Raw genomic sequence first — 26,478 nt, forward strand, 5'->3', positions numbered from 1 at the left:
TCAAATTTTTAACATTTTTAATCCTAAACATTACAGGGAAAAATGGATGTTGGAATCTATTTCCACACATCATGCATTCTAAGCTATTTCCATCTTAAAATTGGCTGAACCCATAACCTCTGGATTATGGAAATACATATTCCTGAAATAAATGCTACAAAAAGCAACAATGGAATAAAGCCAACCTGTCTCCGTAAAATGTAAAGAAAGTGGAACATTGTGAAGCTTGAAACGTAGATATTTCATTCTCTTTTACCTTACTTCTAACCTGCCAATTTCAGTGCATTATCTGGTTCAACATTATGGTCCCTAGTTAGAATTAATATTTAGGTAGTGTCCATTGATTCCAGGTTAGCGGTGGAAGTATCTTTCTGGATACTTTCAAAGATGGCCGCCAGTTCGGGATTTGAGCTGATCTGGGACTGGAATTCACTCATCAGGGGACTTTTTTCTGCTTCAGGAATGGTTAGAAGTGCTGCCACTGCTCTCATTGCAGAACGCTTCAGTTCATCCTGCTTTTCGAACTCTTGTTTCACAGAGTTTGCCTTTACCTATTTAGGGAGAGCGTTGTAACAGTTTAGTTAAATGCATTACTCTTTTACAATTAGACACTACTGCCCCAATGATATACCCCCAGTGCAGAAACAATGCAAGCAGATACTAGGAAAGTACACCCTAATGAACAAAATGGTAATCGTGAAAAAGATAATTACATCGCTAAATATGCATTCACTAACATTCTGTTATGGTTCAAAGGTTGACTCTTTAGATTAAATTTATGTTCAGTATACTTGTGTTTACGAAATTAGATTGTTTTGTTTCACGTTTGTGTGCATACAAAAATAAAATTAGGCTTTGCATTTATAAAGCCTAGTAATACAGTCCAAAACAAACTTGAGGCATTTATAAGAGGTCACTTTTTATTTTAGAAGCTGCATCTTTAAGCAATATCCATAGAGGATATTAATTGCCATAGAATGTTAGTCCCAATAAGTCACACAAGGCTGAGTCAACCAAGAATGAATATAAAAGAATAGGTATAAATAAGTGAAAATTCCACTGTATCTGCAAAAGATCATACCTTTGTTGTACATGTGGCACGCAGGGGCTCTACCAGCCTATCCAACCTCTGCAGTACCGCACTTGGACATAAAGTAGACAGTCTTACCAACATTAGAAATGTCAGCATCTATGTGGCAAACAAAATAAGTATCAGTATGAAAAAGCCAACACATTTCATACACATTTCATACCTGTGACACCTCAAAGAGGGTTATTTGATGGCATCCTTCTGACATGCCCCAGTTAACATACAGAAAAAGTAAAGCAGAAGTTCATCTATAAGTTCTCCTTCTCTAAAATGGGAATGTTGGAGAATACGGAGACTATAAATCAGAAAATCAGTGTGAAGAACCATTACTTTTTTTTAACTTTTATATAAACCTACTAGTACTACTATTATAATACAGAAACTTACAGCTCCCCTTTTTATGAATAAAAATATTTGAATGTTATATAAACCATGTTTATAAAATTAGGCTCAAACAGATTACAATTAATAGATTTACAATTTCTGGAATCAAGCATTGTATAAGAAAGTCAAACACTGGTTACACTATAAACTTCCCAACCCAGACCGCTCCGAACCCAATACTGAAGCTCTCCAATGCTTAGTGCCTGCACTGCTTCTATTCAGTGCCTTGGAACCTCCATTGGATTTTGAAGAGCATGGGAAGACTTTCTTATTAGTACTCACATGTATTACAATACAGCAGCAATGATGAGTAGGGCAGCACTATTGAAGACTCAAAGAAATCTTACATGTTCACTCGTTAGGAAAATAAGGGAAGATAAAAATAATATAGAGCCTAAAATCTTGCTTTAAAAAAACCCACCAAGGTTTACAAATTCTTAGCACTTCATACAAAGGTTTGGGAGTTGAAAATCTGTGCAAGACATGGGCTTTTTACACCAATACACTATATAAAAATACCTTTATGTCATAATGATCCTTTAAGCCATCTTCAACGTGGTTTAGAAATTCAAAGATGTCTAGTCTGTCCAAGCAGCTGTCAAGAAGAGTATACATGCACTCAAAGGCTGCTTTTCTGATGTCCAGGCCATCATCAACAGTGTGCTTGAAAGGACCCATTTCAACCTGAAATTGTTAAGTAAAAAAGTAAGAATGCTGCCAATATCGAAGAACCCGGAGGGGGGAGAGCAAGGCGAGGGAGGAACACTCTTACAAACGTTACCAACCTCTCTTATTAGTTCCTTTCTGACTTTTGTTTCATTATACAAATGAGGAAGCACAGAATCAAGCAGATCGCGGATTAAGGATGGTTTGTTGTGAGCTGCAGAATTGAATGTCACTAGGGCTACTCGTCGGACGTTTAGATCGGGATCCTCCAAGGTTTTTAGAAAGTCACCTGATAAAAAAAAAATATGTATGTATTTTTTACTGTAGTTAAGAGTCTGTCAAATTCCTATTCATGTTACATAGAACCAAGTGTCAAAATTGGCAGTGCCTCCTACGACCAAAGGACAGCGTCATGTTTAATACTCTATATAAAGCAGATTGACACATTTGTAACAAAAAATATATTTTTAAAATTTTTAATGTTTCTATGGTAAACAGATGTTTTGGGTGGGTTTGTTTTTTTTACTATCTATACCTAGTCTTGTTGATGACTTGTCAGTACCTAAAAACCAGAGGTAAATTGCTCTCTGCTTTGTTTGCAAAGTACTTATATCTTACGGTGTCATCAATAATCAAACAATTAGCCAATTTGTTTTACTCTGGGAACAATGAATTTAAGCATAACATTTTTTTTTTTTAACAAGACGTGTAACAGTTTAAGAGTGTTTGAATCGTTCTAAATAACGAAAAGAAACAGGTCTCTGTATGCTGCACTCATATATACAATTCATTTGTAGTGATGGTTTAGTTAATTAACTTTTATTGGATATATATTAAAATATTCAGATTATTAAATAAAAGCAGAATTAGTGATTATATACAGTTAATAGCACGATTAATAATTACCCTTGGCATAATACATGTTTTAAAGTGTGGTGTTTTATTTGTAGTACAGGCATACCCGCATTAACGTACGCAATGGGACCGGAGCATGTATGTAAAGCGAAAATGTACTTAAAGTGAAGCACTACCTTTTCCCACTTATCGATGCATGTACTGTACTGCAATCTTTATATACGTGCATAACTGATGTAAATAACGCATTTGTAACAGGCTCTATAGTCTCCCTGCTTGCGCACAGCTTCGGTACAGGTAGGGAGCCGGTTTTGCTGTTCAGGACGTGATGACAGGCGCATGCGTGAGCTGCTGTTTGCCTATTGGGCGACATGTACTTACTCGCGAGTGTACTTAAAGTGAGTGGGGTATGCCTGTATACCAATGTGGGTAGTGTGCGCTTGTAGCAGTCCAAGTAGGTAAAAATTTGGATTGCTCTCCTAAAATAGCCCAGTATCTAGTTTGTAGAGCGAGTAGATGGCAGCAGGTATTGCCATCATGTATAGCCCTTTATTGGGTCAGTGTAGAAATGTCTATATGCGAAGCGGTATACAATAGACTATTATAATTATATTGAGAGCATTTTAAAAAAATCTAGTGTTGATAAGAGATTATATTGTAATGATCAAATAACTAGATGTCCATTTTAGTCTGACTATTATGTAGTGATGTTCAATAATAAAAGCTCTTGAATAGTCTGCTTAGTGTATACAATATTACATTAAATATAAGCAATGATCTTCAGAGTCACTGTTCTAAACCCTGGTCAAATCATGGGAAGGGAATAGGAGGACCCTGCGCGGCTATTCTAATGTACTAGGCTTTTAGTTGGTACACAAATGCGGACACTGTTGCCAACGTGTACGTCGGTAACACAGTCAATCGGAGGAGCAAGTGGAGTGTTTGAGTGCCCTCGGAGAATAACATACTACTGACGTAATGACGTTAGGGCGGCAAAATAAAACATTAAAACAGCAAAATAAACATTATGCAGCTACTGAATACCTTTCACAAATAGACTATTATACTATGGTTCGCATGCGTGTCACAGATTTAACCCATTTTCCAAAGCAGTGTTTTCCAACTTTTTTTTGGTTAAAGGAACCCTACGTGAAATTCGGAGAAATCCTTAACCATCTCTATTAGCAATTCTGATCAGATGCATTGTAAATTCTTCTGTATTACCAGAAAATTGCAGGGAAACTTTTAGGGATGGCCAGGGACGTGGACAGGGGGAACTAGTGGCTGCAGGTGACCCGGCTCTCCCCCAGCTGCAGGCCTCACGCTGTCCCACGCCAAGCTTCTGACACGCGATGGGCCTCTGACGTCAGCGCACCGGAAGTAAGCTTGGCCCAGCTTCCAGCGCGCGCCGGCATCAGAGGGAGGCCCGGCGTGTGCCAACATTGGAAACTCGGCGCGGGATTGAGGGAGAGGCCCACTGCCTTTGTCCGGCTGCCGGGACCCCCACAGCCACACGGTCCGGCCTGAGACCATCCCCAAGGTAACTCTGTATTTTGAATATGTATTGGGGGTGGTGGGTGTATTTTTATTATGTATTGGGGGGGTGGGTGTATTTTTTATTATATACTGGGGAGGGGTGTATTTTTTTTTAAATTATTTATTGGGGAAGAGGGAGTATTTAAAAATGTATTGGGGTGATTATATGTATTTGGGGTGTGGGGGATTATATGTATTTAGTTGGTTGGGGTAACTGACAAGAGGGTTGGGGAGAGGGAGGAAAAGAGGGAGTAAGAGTGAGTAAGAGTGAGTAAGAGGCCGGGAAATCTGTCTGCGGCCATAGGGATGGCCAGTGTTTGAGAGAGCCAATTAATATTTTTTATAAATGCATGAATTACTTATTTGCAAATAACACTTACCAATGCAATTCTTCAGCAGTGGGTCTATTGGCTGAGGATGATCAGAAATGGTAAACTTGACAGCTGTTACTACGGAGCTTCGAGCGTATGATGACCCTAGAGTAACGGAAACATTAGTTGTCAAAGAGAATAGCACTGCCTTTCATACAATTGCATTTACATCCAATTCTTAAAATTATTAGTATATTAACGCAAACTTTTGTTTAGTACAGGAGAGCCAGTGGCAGCTTCTTTAAATTAAAAAAAATATATATTTTTTTTTAAAAATTCAAAGTACTACATTATATTCTATTCTTAAAACAAGTCACAATTGCCTACTTCTCAGATTTAAAAATTATTCCACTTTAATACAAAATATTGATTATGCTAAAGAATGAAACGGGTAGCTTCAAATAGCCAGTTTTAAGTAGGGTTGTACAAGCTATTGTGATTGATTTCATTATATCTTGGTGCCATACATATATACACACTTTTTTTTTAATTTGCAGACAGATTCTCAGTTTAGTATTGGCCTTAATATGTGCTACCAAATTGTATATAAGTGTCATTTTAAAACTTAAGTCAGGAGCTAGTAGTGAGTTACAATATTAACTCTCCACTGCAAATTAAAGAACTGGCAATGAATAATGCAACACAAAAAATGTATTTCCTCCCCCTTTGCCAATGTTAAAACCCCAGCTGAACCTTGCTCTCAATGTTATACTGAACCCCAGAAACAGATTGAAAGGAATGCATTACAATGGTTGTCAGGAATTGTACTCTAATACAGAGTAGCCAAAACACAAACACTTCAAAACAACCATCAATTAACCATGATCATTTAGAGCTTAGAGACATCTTAGAGCCCCAATTTATAAAAAATGTTCCCACTTTGTGACAAATGAGATTACCAGTCCCTTCACTCAACCGTAAAAAGTACTGCTTGTTGCCCTCTTGTCTCTCTCCTACGGGCGCTCCTGCTTCCTCAGGGGCATAGTCTCGTGAAATGTGTAGAGGAAAGACGTTAACTTCCTCATACCTGTCATGACTTCACCTGCCGCACACCGTAACACAACTGCCACCACTAGAGCTCCCAGAGAGGCGGGGCAAGCAGTACAGTACGTCACAGAGGGACTGGTAACAGTGTTGGTGTTGTGTACTCTTCTGTTCTATTGTGATTTTACATGTACAATGATTGTGGAAAAAAACCTACATGGGGAGGAAGCCACACCATACCTCACTTTCTCCAGACTTTATGGGCCCTTTAAATGATGATCGTTTTGGACATTTGTCATTCAAGGTTGTCTATTTTTAGTGCTGTACGGTTTATTGCTTTGTGCTTTATGGCAATTACTAGAGCTCATAGGGTAATATTGGAATTGTACAAGGTTTTAATAACTTGCTGCTTAAACCGCATAGTTCAGTTTTGCAGTTATATGAATTTAGGCATCTTAAAATAGGGCAAACCAAGATACCTTAAGCTATTTTCTAGAATAAAAAAAAAAATATTCAGGAATAACTCCACGAAGAATGACCCAATGAAAAAATTGCAAGTCTGAAGCCTTGCCCTTATAGCAATTTGCATCATTTTATTCATGATATGCTTTATCAGCGGTTCATGGACATTTTGGATAGGATTTCAGACTAGTTTAGATTCTACTAGTTCCTGTACATAACGTCCTCCCCCCCCCAAAGTTAAATGAATGGAATCCAAAAATGTGAGGGAAAAAGGAAGTTTCAACAACTAAAAAAAAAATCCCTAGGTTGTGTACCAACTCTAACACAAGCCCAAACCAATTACTTCAATAAAAAACAGCACAAAGTGTTACAAACCTGAAACCAAGTATCCTTTAAGCCGTGGTAGAAGAGTTTCTGGATCTATCAAAGTAAGCTTGCCCAAGCATTCAGCAACAACATTCCTGGTTCCTTCTTCTGCACACTCACAATGTTTAAGTAGTAACGCCCAGATGTTCTCAACATATGGTTTAAGGCCTGCTACTGATGCAGAGCTTATTATTTCCTTGAGGGAATGAAGTAGAAGATATTGCCTCTTAGGCTGACTAGTTATCTCTTGTAACACAAATGGCAGATACTCAGGCAGGTTGCCTACACTGATACTGCCTAATGCGTAAGAAGCCGCTGATTTTACTTCTTCACTAGGAGAGGAAAAGGCTTCCAATATCACAGATTTTAACTCAATCTGCCCACTAAGGTCAATATGATGTCCAACTTCACCTAGAGAGAGCAAGGCTAAGAGACGAATGGAATCTGTGGACCTAGAGTTCTTTACATCCTGGATAAACTGGCCAACGACAGCAGGTCCTTGTTTTGGACATGCTCTAGTAAGTGCTGCTACACATTTGGCAATAGAATAATATGACTGCTTGTGGGTAAGTGCGGTACTCTGTGCATAAACTGGACCTGTCAACATACGCAATAAGTCCATGTAGCCTAGACTAGCTGTTCCAGTCACCACCAGAGCTTGGAAAAATTCTAACATTGCACTAAGCGCTCCTCCTTGAAGCAACGGTGACCTCACCAGCCCAATAAGTTCATTGAGGATAGATCCACTAATCTTTGACAGAGAGGTTGGATATACTTTAGCCAACGTTGTGAGAAAGCTGATGGCCATCTGAGACACGTGCATGTCACTTTCACTGATGAGAGGTGGAAGCTCATCTAGCACAGCATCAATCATTGCTGCAGTTAGGCTGTCACAATAGTTTTTTATTAAGATATCTAAAGCAGAAAGTGTTCCAAGTTTTAAAGCCCGCTGATTTTTTCTGAGGAAGGAGGCAAGAATAGGAACCCCTTCTCCCAAGATCGGCCTTAGATCTATTTTCAATGAGGATCCAGCTATCAGCGTTAGAGATTTTACTGTGGTTAATCGAGTGATCTCATTCTTCAGTCTCTCAAGGAAAATCTGAAGAGTACTAGGAAGATCACTACCCAGATTATCACCAAGACTGCAAATGATTTGACCCATGCAGGAGATTGCTCTCTCTTTCACTTCTTGATCAATGTCTGCTGCTTTTAATCTCTTAATTGTACATGTAAACAGATCTTTTATGTATGGGGTGGCATCAAAGGAAGATGGTTTGTCCAATGGTCGGATGACCTTCACAAGTTGCTGTGTAACTAACAGAGCCTCGGACGTTATTTTGTAGAATGGATCACCAACACAGATAACCACTGGTGAAACCAATGCCTGTACATGTGGATGGAAGACTTGAGGAGAATGGTTACAAAGGATCACATAGAGACACGATAAAGCATCTATCTTCAGATTAGAAGAACTTGACTTGTCATTCAATGAAAAAATGATCCCTGCAAAAAAAAAAAAAAAAAAAAAACATTACATCAAATGTAAAAACTGAACATATTTTCTTTTCTGAGCAAACCAAAAAAGTTAATTAACAAAATAAATAAATGATGTTCTGCTTACCTGGCACTAGAACTGGAATGTGCTGTGTCAAAGCACCAGGCAACACATTGACCAACTCTGTCAGCATATTAAAACAACACTGGCGAGTCTTCACACTCTTCTCCTTCATTTGTTTATGTAGTGCTTTCACAATGTTAGGAACCTGAATTTGTACCCCAGGAGGCAAGAAAGTATTTATTTAAAATATATTAGTTCAATAAAGAATCCACAAATTAGTATATCAGACAGAAATCAAATTTAAATCGATAAAGGATTATGGGGTATTCAAGACAAAAGTTACATCTCTCAACACTCAGCAACTAACTGATACTTTGATGGTTGCCCATGAACCATTGTGACAATTTTCGGTGGCAATATGTTGTGTATACTGGCTAGGTCATAAAAAAGTTGTAACAATTGACATTGTAAGCTATACAGAGCAAGTATGTGTTTTCATTTTAGAAGTAGAGATGTGCAAACTTCTTGTACGCCTTAGAAAGCTTTGTGACTATCACCCTTTTTAGTTCGGCGAAAGTATTCATCTACTGTTCACTTTACGCTAAAAAGTCGATAGGCATTGCACGTTTAATTATTTTTTATTACTGTCACTTTTGAAATTCAATCTAGAAAGAGTTACAGATGTGCAAGTTTACCACTTTAAAAAAAGCGAAATAGCTCATTTTGAACAATTTGGGTCATTTCGCCAAAACGTTTGGTGCCAAAAGCTCTATCAAAGTTTTTGCGAACTGTTAGAAAGTTTGCTCAAAACTGAGGTTAATCGAATCCCGGCAGGTTCGGACATTTCGATTTAGAAGTATGTAAAAACTTGACATGATATAACTATGCTCCACCTACTACAGACAGTCCTCGGTTATCCGACACAATGCGTTACTCAAAATGGCGTTGGATAGCGAAACACGTTTTCCCACAGGAACACTGTTTAAATGAAAGGTTCCGTTCCTGAAGGCATTTTTAACATTAAAATACACCAAATATTTTATGCAGGCAATACATACATTATATAGTGTATATACTGTATTATATAAATAATATAACATAATAAATAATTATATAACATAATTATAAAACATAATAAATAATTATAAAACATAATAAATAATTATAAAACATAATAAATAATTATATAACAATAATTATATAACATAATAAATAATTATATAACATAATAAATAATTATATATATATATATATATATATATATATATATATATATATATACACACACACTCTTACGACGCTTTGCAACGTTGTTTGTGTGTATATATAAATATATACACAAACAACGTTGCAAAGCGTCGTAAGAGTGTTGGATAAGCCGTTTTGGCATTGTAAAAATGAACATAGGTATTGCATAGCGTTGGATAAGCCATTCGTTGTAAAACGAAGCGTTGAAAAACGAGGACTGCCTGTACTGCTGTTATTCTCCAGCACAGTACACCAAGATGAACATGTTGGTGTTTCAAGTGAAAAGTAATTAATGGACTCTACAATTAGATATAGTAGTTGGTAGTACAAGGGGGGCTGAAGGTCAATTTTGTTTGCTTCACTCAAATTCGAAGACTAGATTGGACACTCCTTTTCTGAAGATTGACCTTTGATCTATTTTCAGGAGGTCCAGCTGAAAATGTTCGGAGCTTTCGTTATTTTAAATGGGCAATGCATCCTAGGAGCAAAGTGAACGAATGCCAGTCACATGTTTAAAGAGGTTGCATCTGAGTGACACTATAAAACAAAGTATTTCAAGTTCGTTTGCCAACATGGTGAGCAGCGACTTAGGAGGTGTTTTCATTTCTTCTTGTAAGTCCCTTCTCTCTGTCACGGTGTTCAGCAAGTGCTTGCACAGCTAGTGTCCTCTCTGTCCTAACTTATCTTGGCTCTCCGATTAGAACAAAGTGGGTTAAGGATAAAGAATACGATTGACAAACCACGCACCTTTTCAGAAGCCCCCCCAAGAAATGTAATTCATACTTAATTTCCAAAAAAGAATCAAAGCTGAGAAACCTTTGCTGTTAGCATGGTTTGGTTTACTTAGATAAGCCAATTCGACTTCAATTCTTTACTATAGGTAGTTTTCAGGCCAGCTATTTGGGATCGCACCCCTAAATGCAATTAAATAAATTATTCACCCTTTTCTCAGTTCTACTTAGACGATTGTGTAGGATAGAAGTGAAGGCAAGAGAGCTGAAACCATCACAACAAATTTAAAATAAAGTTTACAAAAAGTGAGATTTTTTTTTTTAAACACTTATTTTCAACGTATTGAACATATTACAGGCATACCCCGTATTAACATACGCAATGGGACCGGAGCATGTATGTAAAGCGAAAATGTACTTAAAGTGAAGCACTACCCTTTTCCCACTTATCGATGCATGTACTGTACTGCAATCGTCATATACGTGCATAACTGATATAAATAACGCATGTGTAACAGGCTCTATAGTCTCCCCGCTTGCGCAAAGCTTCGGTACAGATAGGAAGCCAGTATTGCTGTTCAGGACGTGCTGACAGGCGCATGCGTGAGCTGCTGTTTGCCTATTGAGCGATATGTACTTACTCGCGAGTGTACTTAAAGTGAGTGTCCTTAAACCGGGGTATGCCTGTACTGCTATTTCAATCTGGTCCTACGTGATCCAGCTTCTTTAAGCATTCAGCCTTAAAAAGACGCACATGTAAAAACAAATTATAGTGTCCGTCGGAAAAAATTTACAGTGCCAAAAATATAAAAATAAGAGTCGATAAGCATCAAAGAAAGAATCGCGTTTAAGAGCGCAAAAAAATGGTTTGTTTTATGCTTTCCTGAAAAATAACTAAATGGCAATTTCAGAATTTAACGTGAGTAGGATAAAGATACAACTACTGCAGGACAAACATTTTTGAGCAGAGTACTGCTTCAAAAAGTACAATGTAACCGTTTACTAAATATGTTTTTAGGGAGTAAAACAAATATTGATCAAATGGTAATAATGAAATAGGAATGGAAAAACTGTGGTTTTTACAAACCTCTTTAGGCAAAGTCATTTTACAGTGCAATCCACACAAACCTGACTCTGAAGCATCGTCAAAGGAGTTTCTCCCTGGTCCATTGCATCAGGGTCACAAAGCCAGCTCTGTATCGGCCGCGTCTGTTTCAGAAGTGAGAGATATGCATGAAAAACATCAGCCTTCACATTCTCTTCACGTTCTTTGAACCTGGCTATCAATGCAGGAGACACTGTCTTGTAAAACTCTGGCAGCATTTCATGTCGAGTGCTGACCACAGCATCCAAGCACTTGGCAGCTGCACGTCTCACTTTCCAGCTCATATCATCATCATCGCTATACTCATCATCACTACCTATGACAGATAAAAATAAAAACAAAATTTAGAAATGCTAAAATGGATATCATGGTGGAAGTAGTTAAACGGAAGACTGGAAATATGAAAAGCAATGGAAAGAGCTGAACAGTTTTAGCCAAGTAATTGTCCTATCTGAAATTTGTATGGAAGTATGCAAGTATGGGTCACCCATTAACAAATTTTGTAAAATCTACATTAGTGTTGTATGTGACTACACAGGCCCACCACCTAAAACATCTTAATTAGAACTGCTTACAATAGATTATGGCCTCACAGACTATGCCCTAATGCAGAGGTGCACAAAGCATTTATAGGCCCCGCGCTCTTTCCCACAACATTTAAATTAAACACCGGGGGAGCGCGAGGCCTCCAACTCTTACCTGCTCTCAGGCGACGCGGCTTCAAATGGCAACGCGATGTCACATGATGCCACCTATGCCAGAGAGCCGGTAAGGAGAGAGTGGGCACAAGCAGGGGGGGGGGGGGAGAAAGAGAGCAGACAGTGGGGCACAAACAAAAGTTTGTGCACCCCTGCCCCAATGCACTCTTTAAGGCCAGTCGGGGGACAGAATTTAGAACTATGATAAAAGAGAAAAAAACTTACACAATACGGCTGCTCAATATACTAAGTGTCAAGCTTTTCATTGCTACGTTTTGGAATTTGAATCTGTGCGTTGTTTTAAAATCGGTATGCTGGTGAGAAACGCCATATTCGTTCCTCCCCCTAATTATATTCACCCCCACTTTAAATTATGTATCGATTCTGAATCTTATGTAGGGGTCTTTCAATAAGTTTACCTACATGGTGATTTGTTCCAAATGTTCTTCATAATCAGAAGAACACGAACAAGCCAGTGTGACTAAGAAGCCGGTTTAACAGACCAAGGCCTGCTCACATTTAAGCTTTAAAAAAAGTGTCAGGAAGCATATGCAAACAATGAAATCAGAGGATATGCTGCTTATATTCTGCTTTTCATATGTCTTCACTCGGCTGTTAGAAGACTGTACAGAATAGCAATCCAAATACCACTTTGTTACAATGGTTCATCAGTCTAGTCACCAACAAGGCCCAAGGCAAATAAGTATGAATCTACTGTAGACTGAAAATTCCACATGCTGACATTCCTACCAGAGCACTTTATATTTATTTATTTTAAAGCCTATTGATTTTTCTTTCCTTACTCATGCATATATAGAACCCATTGGTATCTATAAACCTAAATTACAAAATTTGTTAATTTTATACAGCAAATAAAAAAGTCCCGTGAGCACATTCACGTCTCAGACAGGTCAGCAACCCTGCTTTTCCCCATTATCTCCTAGCATAGTGTGCTTCCACTGCAGCAAGGGATTCTGGGAAATTACATGTATATGAGCACAGTGTGTAACGTTTTGCGTCAAAATCGATTTTAACATGGACCCTTATAAGCTTATGCCAGCGACATTACATTGTGGTTTATTCCTATATTAGGTATACAGCACTGAGCTAGCAAGCCCACATTACATTCATATATGTAAGTGAGGAGGCTGTTTCCAGGACGAACCATCAAATACATACTATCACCTATTTGACTATACAACACGCTTTAATAATGTATGATGTAATAACATTTATTTATATGTAGTGTGCCTTTTTTTATACGAATAACTACATTAAAGGCTTATTTTTATATTCACTTATTGAACTACGCAGTACCACTGCTTTTTTTTCCTTCTCTTTCTTGCGGTCATACCTTTTGCTATTTCCATAGCTACCACTATTATAGGTCTATTTGATAGGTAATCAGCACCCATCTTGGCTATATGTATAGCAATTACAATGGCCCCTCTCCTCTAAGGTGTTGTGCACTGATTAAGGGATGTTTCCTCTCCATCCTTCTTGCAGGTATTTTGGCTATTTCCCATTCTCCCTTAGGTGCACCCTCTAAGGCCACAACTATTTTTCATCGCTGAGCAGTAGGCTTCTTTAGGCTTATATAGCCAGTGAACCCTGGGTGGATCTTTGCCAATCGATCAAGAAAACGAAATCTGCAGCTTAGGTAATTCATTTTCAATAAAAAAATTAATCAAAGGCTGCATAATATTCAAAATGCATATATTTTTTTTAATTTAATTTCCACTAGGATTGCTTCTGATCCCTGGTACATCATGCTGAAGCCCTATGACTATTTCCTTGCTTGCCATGCTTTATTACTTTAGTACTGTTTGTCTTTTTTTACTCAGACAAACAAATGTAAAGAGTACCTTGATCATCATCATCTCCACCATCAGCATCCATAGCATTTTCATCTTCATCTTCATCATCATAATTGTAATTGGGATCATATGTCAGGTATTTTAGACATATGTTTATAACAGTAGACACATGTGGATAGACTTCTTTAGGGCATCTACAAAACCAATATGAGGTTTTATTTGCTTCAGATTAATACATCATTCATTCTTTATAATGAAGGTAGAAAAGTTTTACATATGAGTAATTTACAATTACTGTCTCATAACATTCAGTGTCCATCACCACCTCAGTAGTGATATTGTTCCCTTAAATTCAATCAAGACGAAGTATACATATTAGAAATTGCTTTGCTCACTCCTGACAGTTACATATGATTAGCAAAAGATCTGCGTTTCAACCCCCACCCAAAAAACGACAGGCTGATACATGAATTAATGAAACTAAATGAATAGGAGCGATGAACATGTTTAAAATGCACATAACATGACAATTCTTACCTCCTGACAAAAGATTCAAATGCTTGAATGCAGTATTCTCTCAATTCATCATCATCTATATTACAAAATTTTACCACAAGAGGAATTATTTTCTCTAGATATTCACCTAGAAAAGGAACAATTGCCATTAGGTAAAGTAAGGCAACTCAAGACAACCATTGACCATCTCTGCATTGTTTAAATTGTAAGCATCTTACCTATTCGGTGGCCTGCTTGCCTACTAATAGCAGCAATGCATTGTATATAAGTCCTAGTGGTAGACATGGAATCATTTTTAGACAGCTCTGCCAAAAGATGTTCAATGAGATCAATGAACACTATATTGCCGCAACTCATAACCAGATGGCCGAGAGCAATAATGGTTCTTTTTCTTACAGCCAGCCTTGGGCTTGTCAACTGCGGAAGCAAACAGCTTAGAATCGAAGGATGGAAATTAACAAGCAGCCCACCTTGTCTGAAAAGAAAAAGAAAAAACATTGAACCTCTAAGAACAGATCTTGGTCTGTTAAGTATTTGGGGGTTATTTCTTTAGAGTGCACATTGGGATAATATTGCATTAAAAAAAAAAAAAAACATCTCATTGAAGTCACTGGAGTTTGTTCGATATTGCTCTGATCTACACTATTGCAGTTCAATGAAAGATTTTAAGTATATTAAAAGCAGAAAATATATGTTACATATTGCAAATCATACTCCTTAAGAGATGAAGCAGATGTATAGAATGCTGCCTTGAAATATAGAAGAAACAATAGAATAAATGGCATGACTTAACATAAACAGCTAACTTGGAAAAGAACAAACATGCATCTACTAATACTTTACTGCTTACCTGCAAAGCATATCAGCCATAATGTCCAAGGCTTCAAGCTGGACAGACACATCCTCCTGTTTTGCTATTGCGCTTGTAAGACGCCCAGTGATCTTTTTGCAAACATTTGCAGCTAAAGCAGATCCTGTGGAGTTAGATCAAGAAATTAATTTAGACTCTTGAAAATCTTATAGGTGAAGAACATTAAAATGCACGAGTGAAAACTAAAATAAATAAAAACAATGCATTCTTGGACAACAGCACATTGTTCATACATTGCATTGTTTTCCTAATTTACATTTTAAAATCCATTATTAAAGCTTAGATTGTTTGCAAAAGTATTAGCTCTTAAACAACTAGTACATTTACGTATATGCTCAATTGTATACAGATACAGGCATTTGACCTGTTCCAAGATGGTTGCTGATCAGCGTTCTGCCCGTAAGATAATAGAAAAACAGATTTTGACGGCAGATCAGAACCACTTGGCCCGCCTAGTTTGCCCATTTTATTATTTGGTGTAAAACTTCAGACCCGGTTTAATTGTTGGTTTTCATATTTAGAATAGCCTTACGTCTATTCCCCACGTTTGAATTCCCTCCATGTATTAGCCCAAACCACATCTGTTGGGAGGCTTTTCCACTAATCTACCACCCTTACGGTTAAGTACTGTACTTCCTCACTTTCCCCCCAAGGCCGTGCTTATAGTGCCGGCGACGCGAATTCGTCCAAAAACAAAAGCATTGCCGCTGCCGCGTGCGCTTATAGTGCACGCGACGGCGACAAGCGACGGAGCGAAAACCCACCACCGGCAAAATTTGATTTTTCAAGGGCCGTCACGTGACGGCCCTTTAACAAATCAAATTGCGGGAATGCCGCCGACCGGTGAAACATAACTTTCGCCGGTTGTGACGGCGACGTCACCCATCGTGTCACCGTCGGCGGCACTATGGGCAAAGCCTAAACCTGCCAACCTCCAGAGAATGACCTTGTTATAATCAGTTTATTAAAAACAAAAGCGCATAAAAAAAAAAAAAAAAAATTTAATCGAAAGGTATGTTGGACTTGACTGTCTATTGAACCTGGATCCACCATTCAACACATAGGCACTTTAAAATGTGAAATTCAACAATAACAAAATAATTATTGAACAACTAAAATGCAGTATACAACAAGTGCTGCTAGTTAGGCATTCATATCCAAATGATGAGGGAGATTTGGGGGGGGGGGGAGGAGTGATATATGTATGGAGGACCATGGCAGAGTGCTTAAAAAAATATTTAGATTTTTTTTTTTTAAGTTCTGGATGACTGATGAAACAAAAAAGTGATTTTGGTCTAACTGAGGAAACTCCGAGTAAGAGCCACCCTGCAAAGGAAGGTTTACTTAGCATTTAAAAATACTCAAAAATAACCATATGGATTTTATGAGGTAATCATATCTCACCACTGGAAGCTGGGGGAAGTTCCCCAATTACTGTCTTTAGCCCAATGCTTGAGATATCGCGCAGTTGCTCCTTGTCTGAAAGCATGTTGGTACAAAGGGTGTCTACAATTGTCTCGACTTGGTACTCCTTTACTTTACTTACCAGGGGACCAAGACTAAAGAAAAAAATAAATAAAAAAAGAAAATCAAAAAGAATTGGAGTTAAATATGTATCTGTCATACAACTGACTTTCATATTACTCTTCATATTAGCACCATATGGCTTTTAAAGATACGAATAAGCTCTTTGTATTAAAAAAAATATTTAATACACGACCTCTGCTGAACGTAGGATGAGTTGGAAAATCCAAGGCTGCTTGGATGAGTTGGAAAATCCAAGGTTGCTTGTAATAATTCAACAACCCTCTATAGATGTGCCTGCAACTTTTTTTTCTTCGTGTAATTCTATTTTGCATTAGTTTTTAATAAAAATATACTGCCTGGCATTAAAGCTGTCTAGAAACATACGGAATGGAAATCATTTTTCTTCTACATTGCAATAGCTGCATAGAGAACAGTGAAAAAATAATTTACGTTATAGTCATTTTTATCGTTGAGAGATTAGGAAAAAATATTTAAACAAGTTAATTACTTACCACTTCACAGCCAGGTTTTGAACTTCACCATTCTTATCTTCTAACAGCTTCAAGATCATCTTTACTACTTTCCTCTCACTGTCATCATCCAGCTTAATGGAGTCCTTTTGAAGCTCTGTCATTAAGTCATTAGTTGCCATGAATCTAGAATGCAGAGTTTACAAATATAGTGCGCTGTTGGCACAGATATATCACCACTTTAAGTATAGATATGAAGGATGAAGCGTTTCTTCCATTAATACACATATATCATAAATGCCCTAATCTTATGGGAGAATAGGGCATAACTACATTAAAAACAACCAATCAAATATTATAATATATTTTGATGATTAGTCCAACAAAAAGGAAGACCGACATTAAATAAAGATTTAATAGTCATTTAGAAATAAAATACTCCATAGCTGTTTAAATGTAGTCCAAAAACTCAATCCAAAATAATCAAGATATATCCAGTTTGCCTAGTGGCTCATAGCAAAAGGAGGGAAATGCAGCAAAGAATGCTAGAATTATGGAGTGATTTGTCTTGTTAAAAGAACAATAAAGTGGCATCACTTTGCACTCTGGTGATGATCAGGACAACATAATAAGCATGCATAATTCCCCTGGTATTCTGTGGCCAAGTGTATGATTTTGTACCTTTTGTCACATAACTGTAGTTACTTACTCATTGGTCACGGACAGTCTATGAAATACCTCAGTACATTTTAAAAAGGCATATTTTCCCTGCAAGCGGTAAAAAAAATGATATAGATATATATCATCACTAATAAGAGTACCAGGCCAAGCAAATAGAACTGTGACATTCTACTGGTTACTTCAAAATGACAAGCTGTCATCTACCACACAGAATCTCATCTACATAACTTACGGGCCAGATTCAAGACTGCTTAGCTTGCTCTGTCTCATTGTTTACAATAGCAAGCACTACCATTGAAGACCAAAAAAGTGTGGTAACCAAGAACTTTTGATGCATTAATATGATTGCCTACCACCAGTAAAACTGGCAGTATTGGATCTTGAAGTCTGCTGTCATCAACATATGAATTATTTACTTCAGGAGTTTGAATGACCTTTCAACTTCTGAAGTAAGGTTCATTGATCTGTAAACTACCTCCAGTATCCAAGTGGAACCACGAGTAACAGTTCTTTGGGACCATTTTAAATCAAGATGCTGCTAAAGCTACTACTGTATGGCAATAGTCTCAATCATAAAGATACACTTTATATTTTCTGATACACAAACTCAAATTTGCCTGTATTTATCTATCTTGTTTAATCTACCTTTTTGCACTTTGCCGTGCCTTCCTATAGCAAAGCAGCTGAAAGAAAATGTAGTTCTGATTTGAACATAAAAACAAGGAGATTGATAGACCTTTAATACAAAAATTTTTTTAAAAAAAATCAAATTGCCATACATGGGAAAAAAGATTGTCATGTTTGGTAGGATTAAGGCAACATTTCTTTTAAACGATGGTGAAACAAACATCAATCAGATACATGACTGGATAGAAGACTTCATCGATTCTTGTATATCATAGAATTTACAGGATCAATGAATACCAGCCTTGAAGATCTAAATTTCTTTGCTAGGCATTAAACATCTGAGAAGTAATTTGTATAAAGGAATTGACCATGACCACCCCACTTCAAAGTCAGTGACTTCAATAATAGGCCATTCCTTTCCCATAAATATTGGGAAAAAACCCACTGTATAAACACGTTTTACATCAAGTATTAAAGAACAGAAAACATATACCGATCAGGGCATGACATTTATCCGATGTCTGCTTGCTAGTGGATACTGGAAAATCCACCCTGGCGATCAGGCCCTCTGCCTGGCTACAGCGCTCATTACAAATGCCCCAGTAGTAAAGGGAATACTTGTTTGTTGTGTCCACCCCTAAACAAGAACTTCTACTGCCCCTGAGTGTCAGATTACTTTAAAAAAATAAAAAAAAAAGTTCCATGCCTCTCCTGAGGCTTACGTGTCAGATTGGCATCACAATCGGACCCTTAGGCCGCGTTCACACAGCGGGCTTCGCGACGCTGTGTGCGCGCTTCCGTCTGCTGGGCTATGGGTGATCATCCCCAGCAGACGGAATGATCCAACATGCGGGGGGCAGGGCGGCGCAGTGTCACCGGCGCAGAGTGGCTGTGTGTGTACACAGAGAGGGGGGGGGGGGTCCGCACAGAGAAGGGGAGGGCCCCCCGTCCCCACTGCCGAGTCTCTGGTCAATTTCAGCAGCCAATCAATGTAAACGTCTGGACATTGATTGGCTGCTGAAATGGACGTCACGCTGCTGCAGCCGGAGATCACAGTTTCAAAAGACACCCGCGACTGTAGCAGCGTCAACGCCGTACTTTGCAGCCAATGGTAGTTTCAATACTGAACACTACCACTGGCCACCAGGAGTCTGCCACGAACGCGCGCACATAAGCAAGCACGCGCGCGCTGTGTGAGCGGGGCCTTAGCAGCAAGTACTGCACTGTAATCAATCAGCTAACCGTGGCTCGCAACTGAGAATTTATGTAACCAATAGCTACAGAGCCTCATGCGATTGTACAGGGTTAGCTTTTGACTGTCCAATGCAGCAACTGCATAGGAGAAAAGAGGAAGAAAGTACCCTTTACAAGGCAGAGATGCACCAAAGAGGTACAGGGATATCCCCTATAGACTTAGAAAGAAAATAAATAAATAAAAAGTCATAGAAATTAGAAAAAAAATAAACACTGATATGAAAAAACAAAAATCACACAAACATGTATTAAAGAGGAAAATAAAGATATTTACTAAACTAAAAAACTAAAAAGGAAGTCACGCAGAAAAAATGCCAGCTGACCCCCCTCCCTCCCCCCCGCGGCCTTATTGCACCTTATCGGTTCCACCATGACCCTTGGCTTTGGGATCTTGTGTAGTACCCATAATATGAAAAACAGTTCTCAAGCCTGGATTTGCCGGGCAAGGTTAAAACTTGTGTATGGTGTTCACACATCTCTCACGTCACCAGTGCCGATCATCTCTCCCCTTCCTCCCCATGTTGTTTATGCCATCTGTATACTTTACAATGCAACATCTAAAAAGACACAATTTCTCATTGCCAATGTCTAAAAATAGTTTATGGATTATTAATATTATAAATCAGAACAAGCCAAAAAATATAAAAATGTAGGATGTAGTCGCATGAAACATTTTTATATATGCAAGATGCACAGCTGTGTAATGAATAGATCAATGATTGTGTTGGATTCTGAACAAAATCAAAATCCTTAAAAAAAAAAAATAACTCTTCGGATGTATTTGAAAACCATAATTTTGCTTCCTTAAGATAAATGTCTGATTATGCCGATTGACGGATCGGAAATAACCCTTTATTGCTTTCATCTTTTGTCATTCAATTTACATTACATTCTTTAAACAAACTTTGGCAAAGGTACAATCTACCCAAGTGTCACTTTGAGCAAATTCAACATTACGTGTGCAACAAGTAGCACCCACATTTTTAAATATTTAAAATAAAAAATAAACTACACATCTACAGTACTAACATTTTTATTTATTAGGTTTGCCACTGTATCAGAACATCTATAGTGTTGTGTTTTATATATCTCCCAGAATTAGCTGGTCTCAACCTAATTATTTAAATCAACTCCTCAAAATGAGGGCAGTGACAAATTCAGATTAGAACTTCAAATGTATCGAATATTACGCCAGAAACTTTCTTTCCTACTTGGAAATCTGCAAGAAAGTTTTAAGAATTTGAAAGGCTGTCCTTTTAAAAATGTAAAGGTTATTTGTGGTTTCTTAAAAATAAAAGTGGACTGCATCTTAAACATCCTTTTGTGTTTTGGGTACAGGTCCACCCACCTCTCTCCCTGCATCTCGTAATGCCTCCTTATGGCTTTTCTGTTTGCCGTTTTCTCAAATTTGTAAACTTTTCTGTTCTCTCCAACAATCTCTCCTTCCCTCCACCTATGCTTAAGCCCATACACTGCATTGAAATTTGAGGCTGCAGTCGCGTCACGTGAGCTGGTTCAGCCAATAAAGGCGAACTGCATTGCCATGATATAGTGAGCCATTTAAAGTGAGCTTTTAAGTGAGAAGTTATAGTTAGACTATAGTTAATAAACTTACTTTCATCATCCAATAAAGGCGAACCAGCTCCGTGACGTGTTCGTTAAGCCCCCCGCCACGCCCCAACTCCTACAGTTTGAGAGCAGATCGTTGGGCTGCAGGTGCGCGCGGCGAAGATGCGCACGGAACCACGTGGATGTAGCAGCCAATCTGAGCGAGGCCTAATCCTGGACAAGGACACACACCCCTCCCTGCTCATGGTGTTAACCCATCTAATTTAATACCGACCAACCTTAAAATTCACCTTGCAAGAGAAGCATCCCAATAGCCTGCACTCATGGCTACTGTCCCACAACCAGTCACTCCTACCAACCATTGTGGCCAAGCAATGCCATCTAATGCACTTATTCCCTCACCTGCTGTCTCCAAGTCTCCCAACACACCATTTAAGATTGTAAGCTCTCCAGGGCGGAGATTTATTTTCCTTTTCTATTGTCCGACTTTGCTGCCCTTATATTATTATTCCCCGTACGGTACTGTCTTTGTAAAGGACCAAGTACACTGTAGGTGCTATATAAAGATATACATCTTACTTAGCAAGGCATGGTTATAATTTAAAGCATGCACCAAATAGTCATTGCAGTGCAATAGTTGCAATGTGGTGAACAAGATGTTTAGATAAAAAATAAAAAAACTCTAAATACAGCTTCCCAGTATAAAATAAGAAAAAAATATATGTGTACGCACGCGCGCGCACACACACGCACGCTAAAAAGGTATCCGACAATGATTCTAAAATATAAACACAGCCATGCTAAAAGTAATAAATGGATATGGAGAATGGTGCGGATATGTTGCCCATGTGTTTGACTCTGCTTGTACCTCCTTCATAAAGAGCTCTTAGCACATTGAGAGTGGCATATGGTACCGTATCAGCCTTGAGGGCACACCATAGCGATGGGTGATCCACAGTCAAAAGCGCACGAGAAGTCAACTAATACCATAGGTATCTTTTTTGCAGCGGAGTCGTATTTCTGCTAGTTGTCGAAGTGTGAAAATTTGGTCAACAAGGGTGCATAATATCGCCTATGTTATTCAATATGACCATGGATTGGATTCTCAGAAAAACATTTAAAGAAAGGCCTGGCATACAAGTGGGAAGCGAGTTTCAACATGACATCATGTTATTAGCAGATACAGCGCAAGACGCACAAGAAACTTTGAACAACAGGCAAGACAATGCAAAGAAGCTCGAATTATCCATGAATACGGAAAAGACTAAATACATATTTACAGGTACCCAACAGATTCAACTTCAATTGGACAGCAACCCAAATCGAGTGAGTGGACTCATTCAAATACCTAGGGTCTATTATTGATAGCCAAAGCATAGCAGCTATGAACGACCTCAAAAGCCGCATCAGTAGCGCCACTGCAGCGTTCGCCTCCTTAAAGAAATTCTTGTGGAACCAACAGGACGTGACAAATGTAACAAAAATGCGAATTTTTAACGCCTCAATACGCACCATTTTACTGTATGGCTCAGAAACGTGGACACTACTCAAAAGCAATATGAACCTACTCTAACGATTCCAACTAAGATGTCTACGTAACATACTCCATATTACGCTACGAGACCGATGGAAAAATGAAGATGCACGGTTAGCCTGTCAAAACCAATCCACCAGTACATTAAGTGACACACTTAGGTGGTTTGGCCACGTCTGCCGTATGGACATCACCAGATTACCATACCAGTGCCTCAACACCACACGGCCCATTGGCTGGAGAGTGGACCGAAATGCTCCAAAGAAAACGTGGTCGAACCAGGTGGCGCAAGATCTCAAACCGCTCCACTTCACAGGCCGAAGCCCAAAAAGCCGCAATAAAATCGAGATCAATGGCGCGGAATCACTAGAGATGTATTGAACATCCTGCCGCTGGCCTCCACAACGCATCGCTCCTTACCTAATAAAAGATGAAGCAATGTTGTTTATGAAGTATATACCATAACAGTAATAAAACATCACATGCTTCATCTAAAATGTAAATTTCCCATTAAGGAAAAAAATAAATAAAACCAACATTGTAGTATGACACTGGATCACTTTGTAGCATACAATGTAAAAATGGTGATGAGACAATGCAAGAGGATTCAGATTGGCTTTTGGTTGATCTATATTCTGGTTTCAAAAATGACAAAGCTTTTCCCCATGCATTCAGGTGAACTAGAGGGAAAAAAATAGGAATACATAAAAACTTCATACGAAAATAATTTACAAGTAACTGATTTCAACAAAAGATTCACTGTTAAGAACATAGCAACTAGCAAAATTAAACTCACATAAAAAAAAAAGTAGAAGAAACTTTAGCTGTGGAAAAAGCACTAGCCAGACATATAGCATCATCGGTGGATAACGTGGCCAGAATTACGTCGTGGTGCAGCGTATTATTCGGCGTTAACTGCCATTCACGTCAACAACAATGCCAGATCAGTACGATACCCTGTATGACGGCCTAGGGAATGCTTATCATTGTAGGTTGATGCCTTTTAATGGACCAAGAGAACCTCGTCCTTCATAGATGTAAATAGTGTGCAAAGGACATCTTTCTTTGCACATGTAGAGACCTGTAAAATGTTTGAAAATCTTTGCATACCATATATTTATTAAAAACTCACCCATTTGTCAGTTAAGAGTTATCACAAACTGCAATTAAACTCTTTATAAAGGAATTGTAAGGTTACTGCATAAGGCAGGGGGGGTGCGCAAACTTTTTTTAAGTTGCGTCCCCATGCCATTTTCCGCTGCTTTGTCATGGCGACACGTCAGGAGAAGCCAATTACAGAGGCCCCGCACTCTCCCCATGCAATCAATTTAAATATAGCGACGAAGAGCGCTGGGCCTCTGTAAGCACGGCGCTCCTCTTAGAAAATGTTGCACCCTCCCTCACTTTGCACACCCCTGGCATAAGGAATACTTAATGAGGGTAAGAATGGAACATTCCTCCATGTGATGTCTAGAACAAAAAATTGTTCCACGTGGGACAAAATCAGTTTCACGCCAAAACATTTTATACTTAACTTGAACGCTCTAAAAGCCACCTTTACCGATCTCCGCACTGTTACGTCAAACCTTAAAACTCATCTCTTAAATGAAGCATTTCAATAGCCTACACCAGGGGTGCGTGAGATTTTTTTTGGGGGGTGGGGGAGCATGGCAGTTAGAGGCCCCGCGCTCTTCAAAAAGGCATTTAAATTAACTACCAGGGGATCGCGCGAGGCCTCTAACTTTCCTTATCGAGATCGAGACTCAGTCGGCTTTGCAACGCGTCACCATGGCAACAAATGCCGTGTCAAGGTGACATAACGACCTCGCGGCGTCGTGACCCCGTGGTGTCATTTGATGCTTCAGACTAGGTAAGGGGGGGGGGGGGCGCGTGAGAAGTGGGGGAGACCAGGGAGGGGGTCGCAAGGCAAAATGTTTGTGCACCCCATGCCTACAGTCCCAGTCACTCCTATCAACCACTGTGGCCAAGCACTGCCATCTACTGCATTTACTTACTCACCTGCAGCCTGTAAAATTAGATTGTAACCTCCTCAGGGAAGGGATTTTCCTTTCCTATTATCTGATTGTTTGTTGCAACTTATAATTCCCTATACTGTATTGTCTCTTTGTAAAACACCAAACACACTGTGGGAGCTACATAAAGATATACATACAAGAGCCAGGAAACATACTTTTCCTTTTCTCCTTTCTAATTCCCATAAAGTGGGAAATCATATTATGCCTGAAAATGTATGTAACTGCAGTCTTCAACTACCAGTCTGTTATAGTGTAATTTGTCACTCAGCTGTTTATGACTGGTTGACCCAAAGCCAAGTAATATTGTCTTTCATTATACCAAACCTCTGAAAATAAAAGCAAGTCTTGGAGGTAGGACTGACATAAGTTGGCAAGTTTCACTGATTTGGTGTCTCATACACTACTCGTATTTTGACTATAACAGTGTCAGAGGTCTATGCAATCATATCATGCTTACCACGGCTACTTTGATGTTATATATGTAGCAACAACCATTTACATGGCCCTCTACAATGAAAGCATGGTGATCATTTTAAAACGGCGTATACCACAGTATTAGGGTAAGGGCATAAGTGTCACATTACAATGAAGTAATGGGCAATTCTTGCCCTGGTTAACCTATAAAGCCGTTAACACGCTGCTGAAGATAATGTCAGTCTAAAAGACACAGCCATAAAAAAGGTGCCAACCTCTACCTCACGAAGAGTGCTTTAAAACGAATTGTTTTGCTGCACACGTGCTCTTGCACTGATGGGGTTAATGCCCCCTGCCTCAGCACCAGTACAGAGGTCCCACTAGGCAGTAATTGAGAAACACTGCGGGGCCCCTTCACATCTCCAATCCCAGTGGAGCCGTCTGCAGCTGCGGCCTAGTAGAACAGGCTGAAGGCCAGAAGTCTGACAGTTAGGCCGCACCCTGAGCCCCAGACAGCGGCCTTCACCCGCCCACAACGCCTCTGATATCTCTGACACACCGCGAGGCCAGCCCCCCGCCGCGGCGTGTGCCCCGTCCTACCTGAAGTCCTTGTCGCTGGACGTCATCTTCTCCAGCAGGTTGGAGATGTGGTACGAGGCGCTCGCCATGATGCCGTTGCCTGGTGCTGATGACGGCGGCTCGCGCGCGCGCTCTCTCTCCTCTCTCCCTTGCCGGTCTGAGCCTCGCGCCGGGATCCTACCTGTCCAACTGCAGCAGCCACACACGCGCGGGTTGTTGCAGCTACGGGGAGGCAGGCGCGCGCGCACTCGCTCAGACACGCAAGGGCCGCGGAGAGAAGGCCGCCTTCCTCTCTGTTCCCGGGCTGTTCCCTCCCAGGTCCGCCCGCTAGTTGGAAGAGTCAACGGGCAAAGGAGGGAAGGCTAAACAGAGATCATGCTCAGCAGACCGTCTACAGCGGGCCTCCGAAGGGGAGGGTGGAGCCGGCGGCTGGACTAATCCGGCTCTCTCACATACAGCCCCTTAGCTGAGGCGGAGCACAGGGGCAGGGGGGTGGCGATGGCTCCCGTACGTCAGGCAAGTCAAAGTT

General features: G+C 39.4%; 1 protein-coding gene across 2 annotated transcripts; it reads right to left on the reverse strand.

Annotated features, from left to right (window-relative positions):
* On the reverse strand, window positions 1-26,475 carry CAND1 (cullin associated and neddylation dissociated 1). 2 transcript variants are annotated; one of them, XM_075600311.1, is made up of 15 exons: window positions 25,971-26,475; window positions 17,298-17,441; window positions 16,663-16,817; window positions 15,238-15,361; window positions 14,606-14,862; window positions 14,409-14,514; window positions 13,920-14,065; window positions 11,380-11,672; window positions 8,336-8,477; window positions 6,724-8,217; window positions 4,912-5,007; window positions 2,260-2,429; window positions 1,994-2,158; window positions 1,082-1,189; window positions 1-551 (listed from the first exon to the last, which is right to left on the reverse strand). In XM_075600311.1, the coding sequence occupies exons 1-15, from the start codon at window positions 26,036-26,038 to the stop codon at window positions 327-329; spliced, it is 3,693 nt and encodes a 1,230-aa protein (XP_075456426.1). In that variant the 5' UTR covers window positions 26,039-26,475; the 3' UTR covers window positions 1-326. The 2 variants fall into 2 exon arrangements, with proteins under 2 accessions (XP_075456426.1, XP_075456427.1); XM_075600312.1 differs by lacking the exons at window positions 16,663-16,817; window positions 25,971-26,475 and having other exon boundaries at window positions 17,298-17,429.
* Between the last annotated feature and the right edge of the window lie 3 nt (window positions 26,476-26,478).

The sequence above is a fragment of the Ascaphus truei genome, chromosome 5 (genome assembly GCF_040206685.1).
Source record: "Ascaphus truei isolate aAscTru1 chromosome 5, aAscTru1.hap1, whole genome shotgun sequence".
Taxonomy (NCBI): domain Eukaryota; kingdom Metazoa; phylum Chordata; class Amphibia; order Anura; family Ascaphidae; genus Ascaphus; species Ascaphus truei.

Coding starts and splice junctions, on each gene's coding strand:
- CAND1 (XM_075600311.1), bottom strand. CDS start 26,038: ATGGCGAGCGCCTCGTACCACATCTCCAACCTGCTGGAGAAGATGACG. Junction 17,442..25,970: donor TCCAGCGACAAGGACTTCAG/GTAGGACGGGGC, acceptor TCTGCATTCTAG/ATTCATGGCAACTAATGACT. Junction 8,478..11,379: donor TGACGATGCTTCAGAGTCAG/GTTTGTGTGGAT, acceptor GTACAAATTCAG/GTTCCTAACATTGTGAAAGC.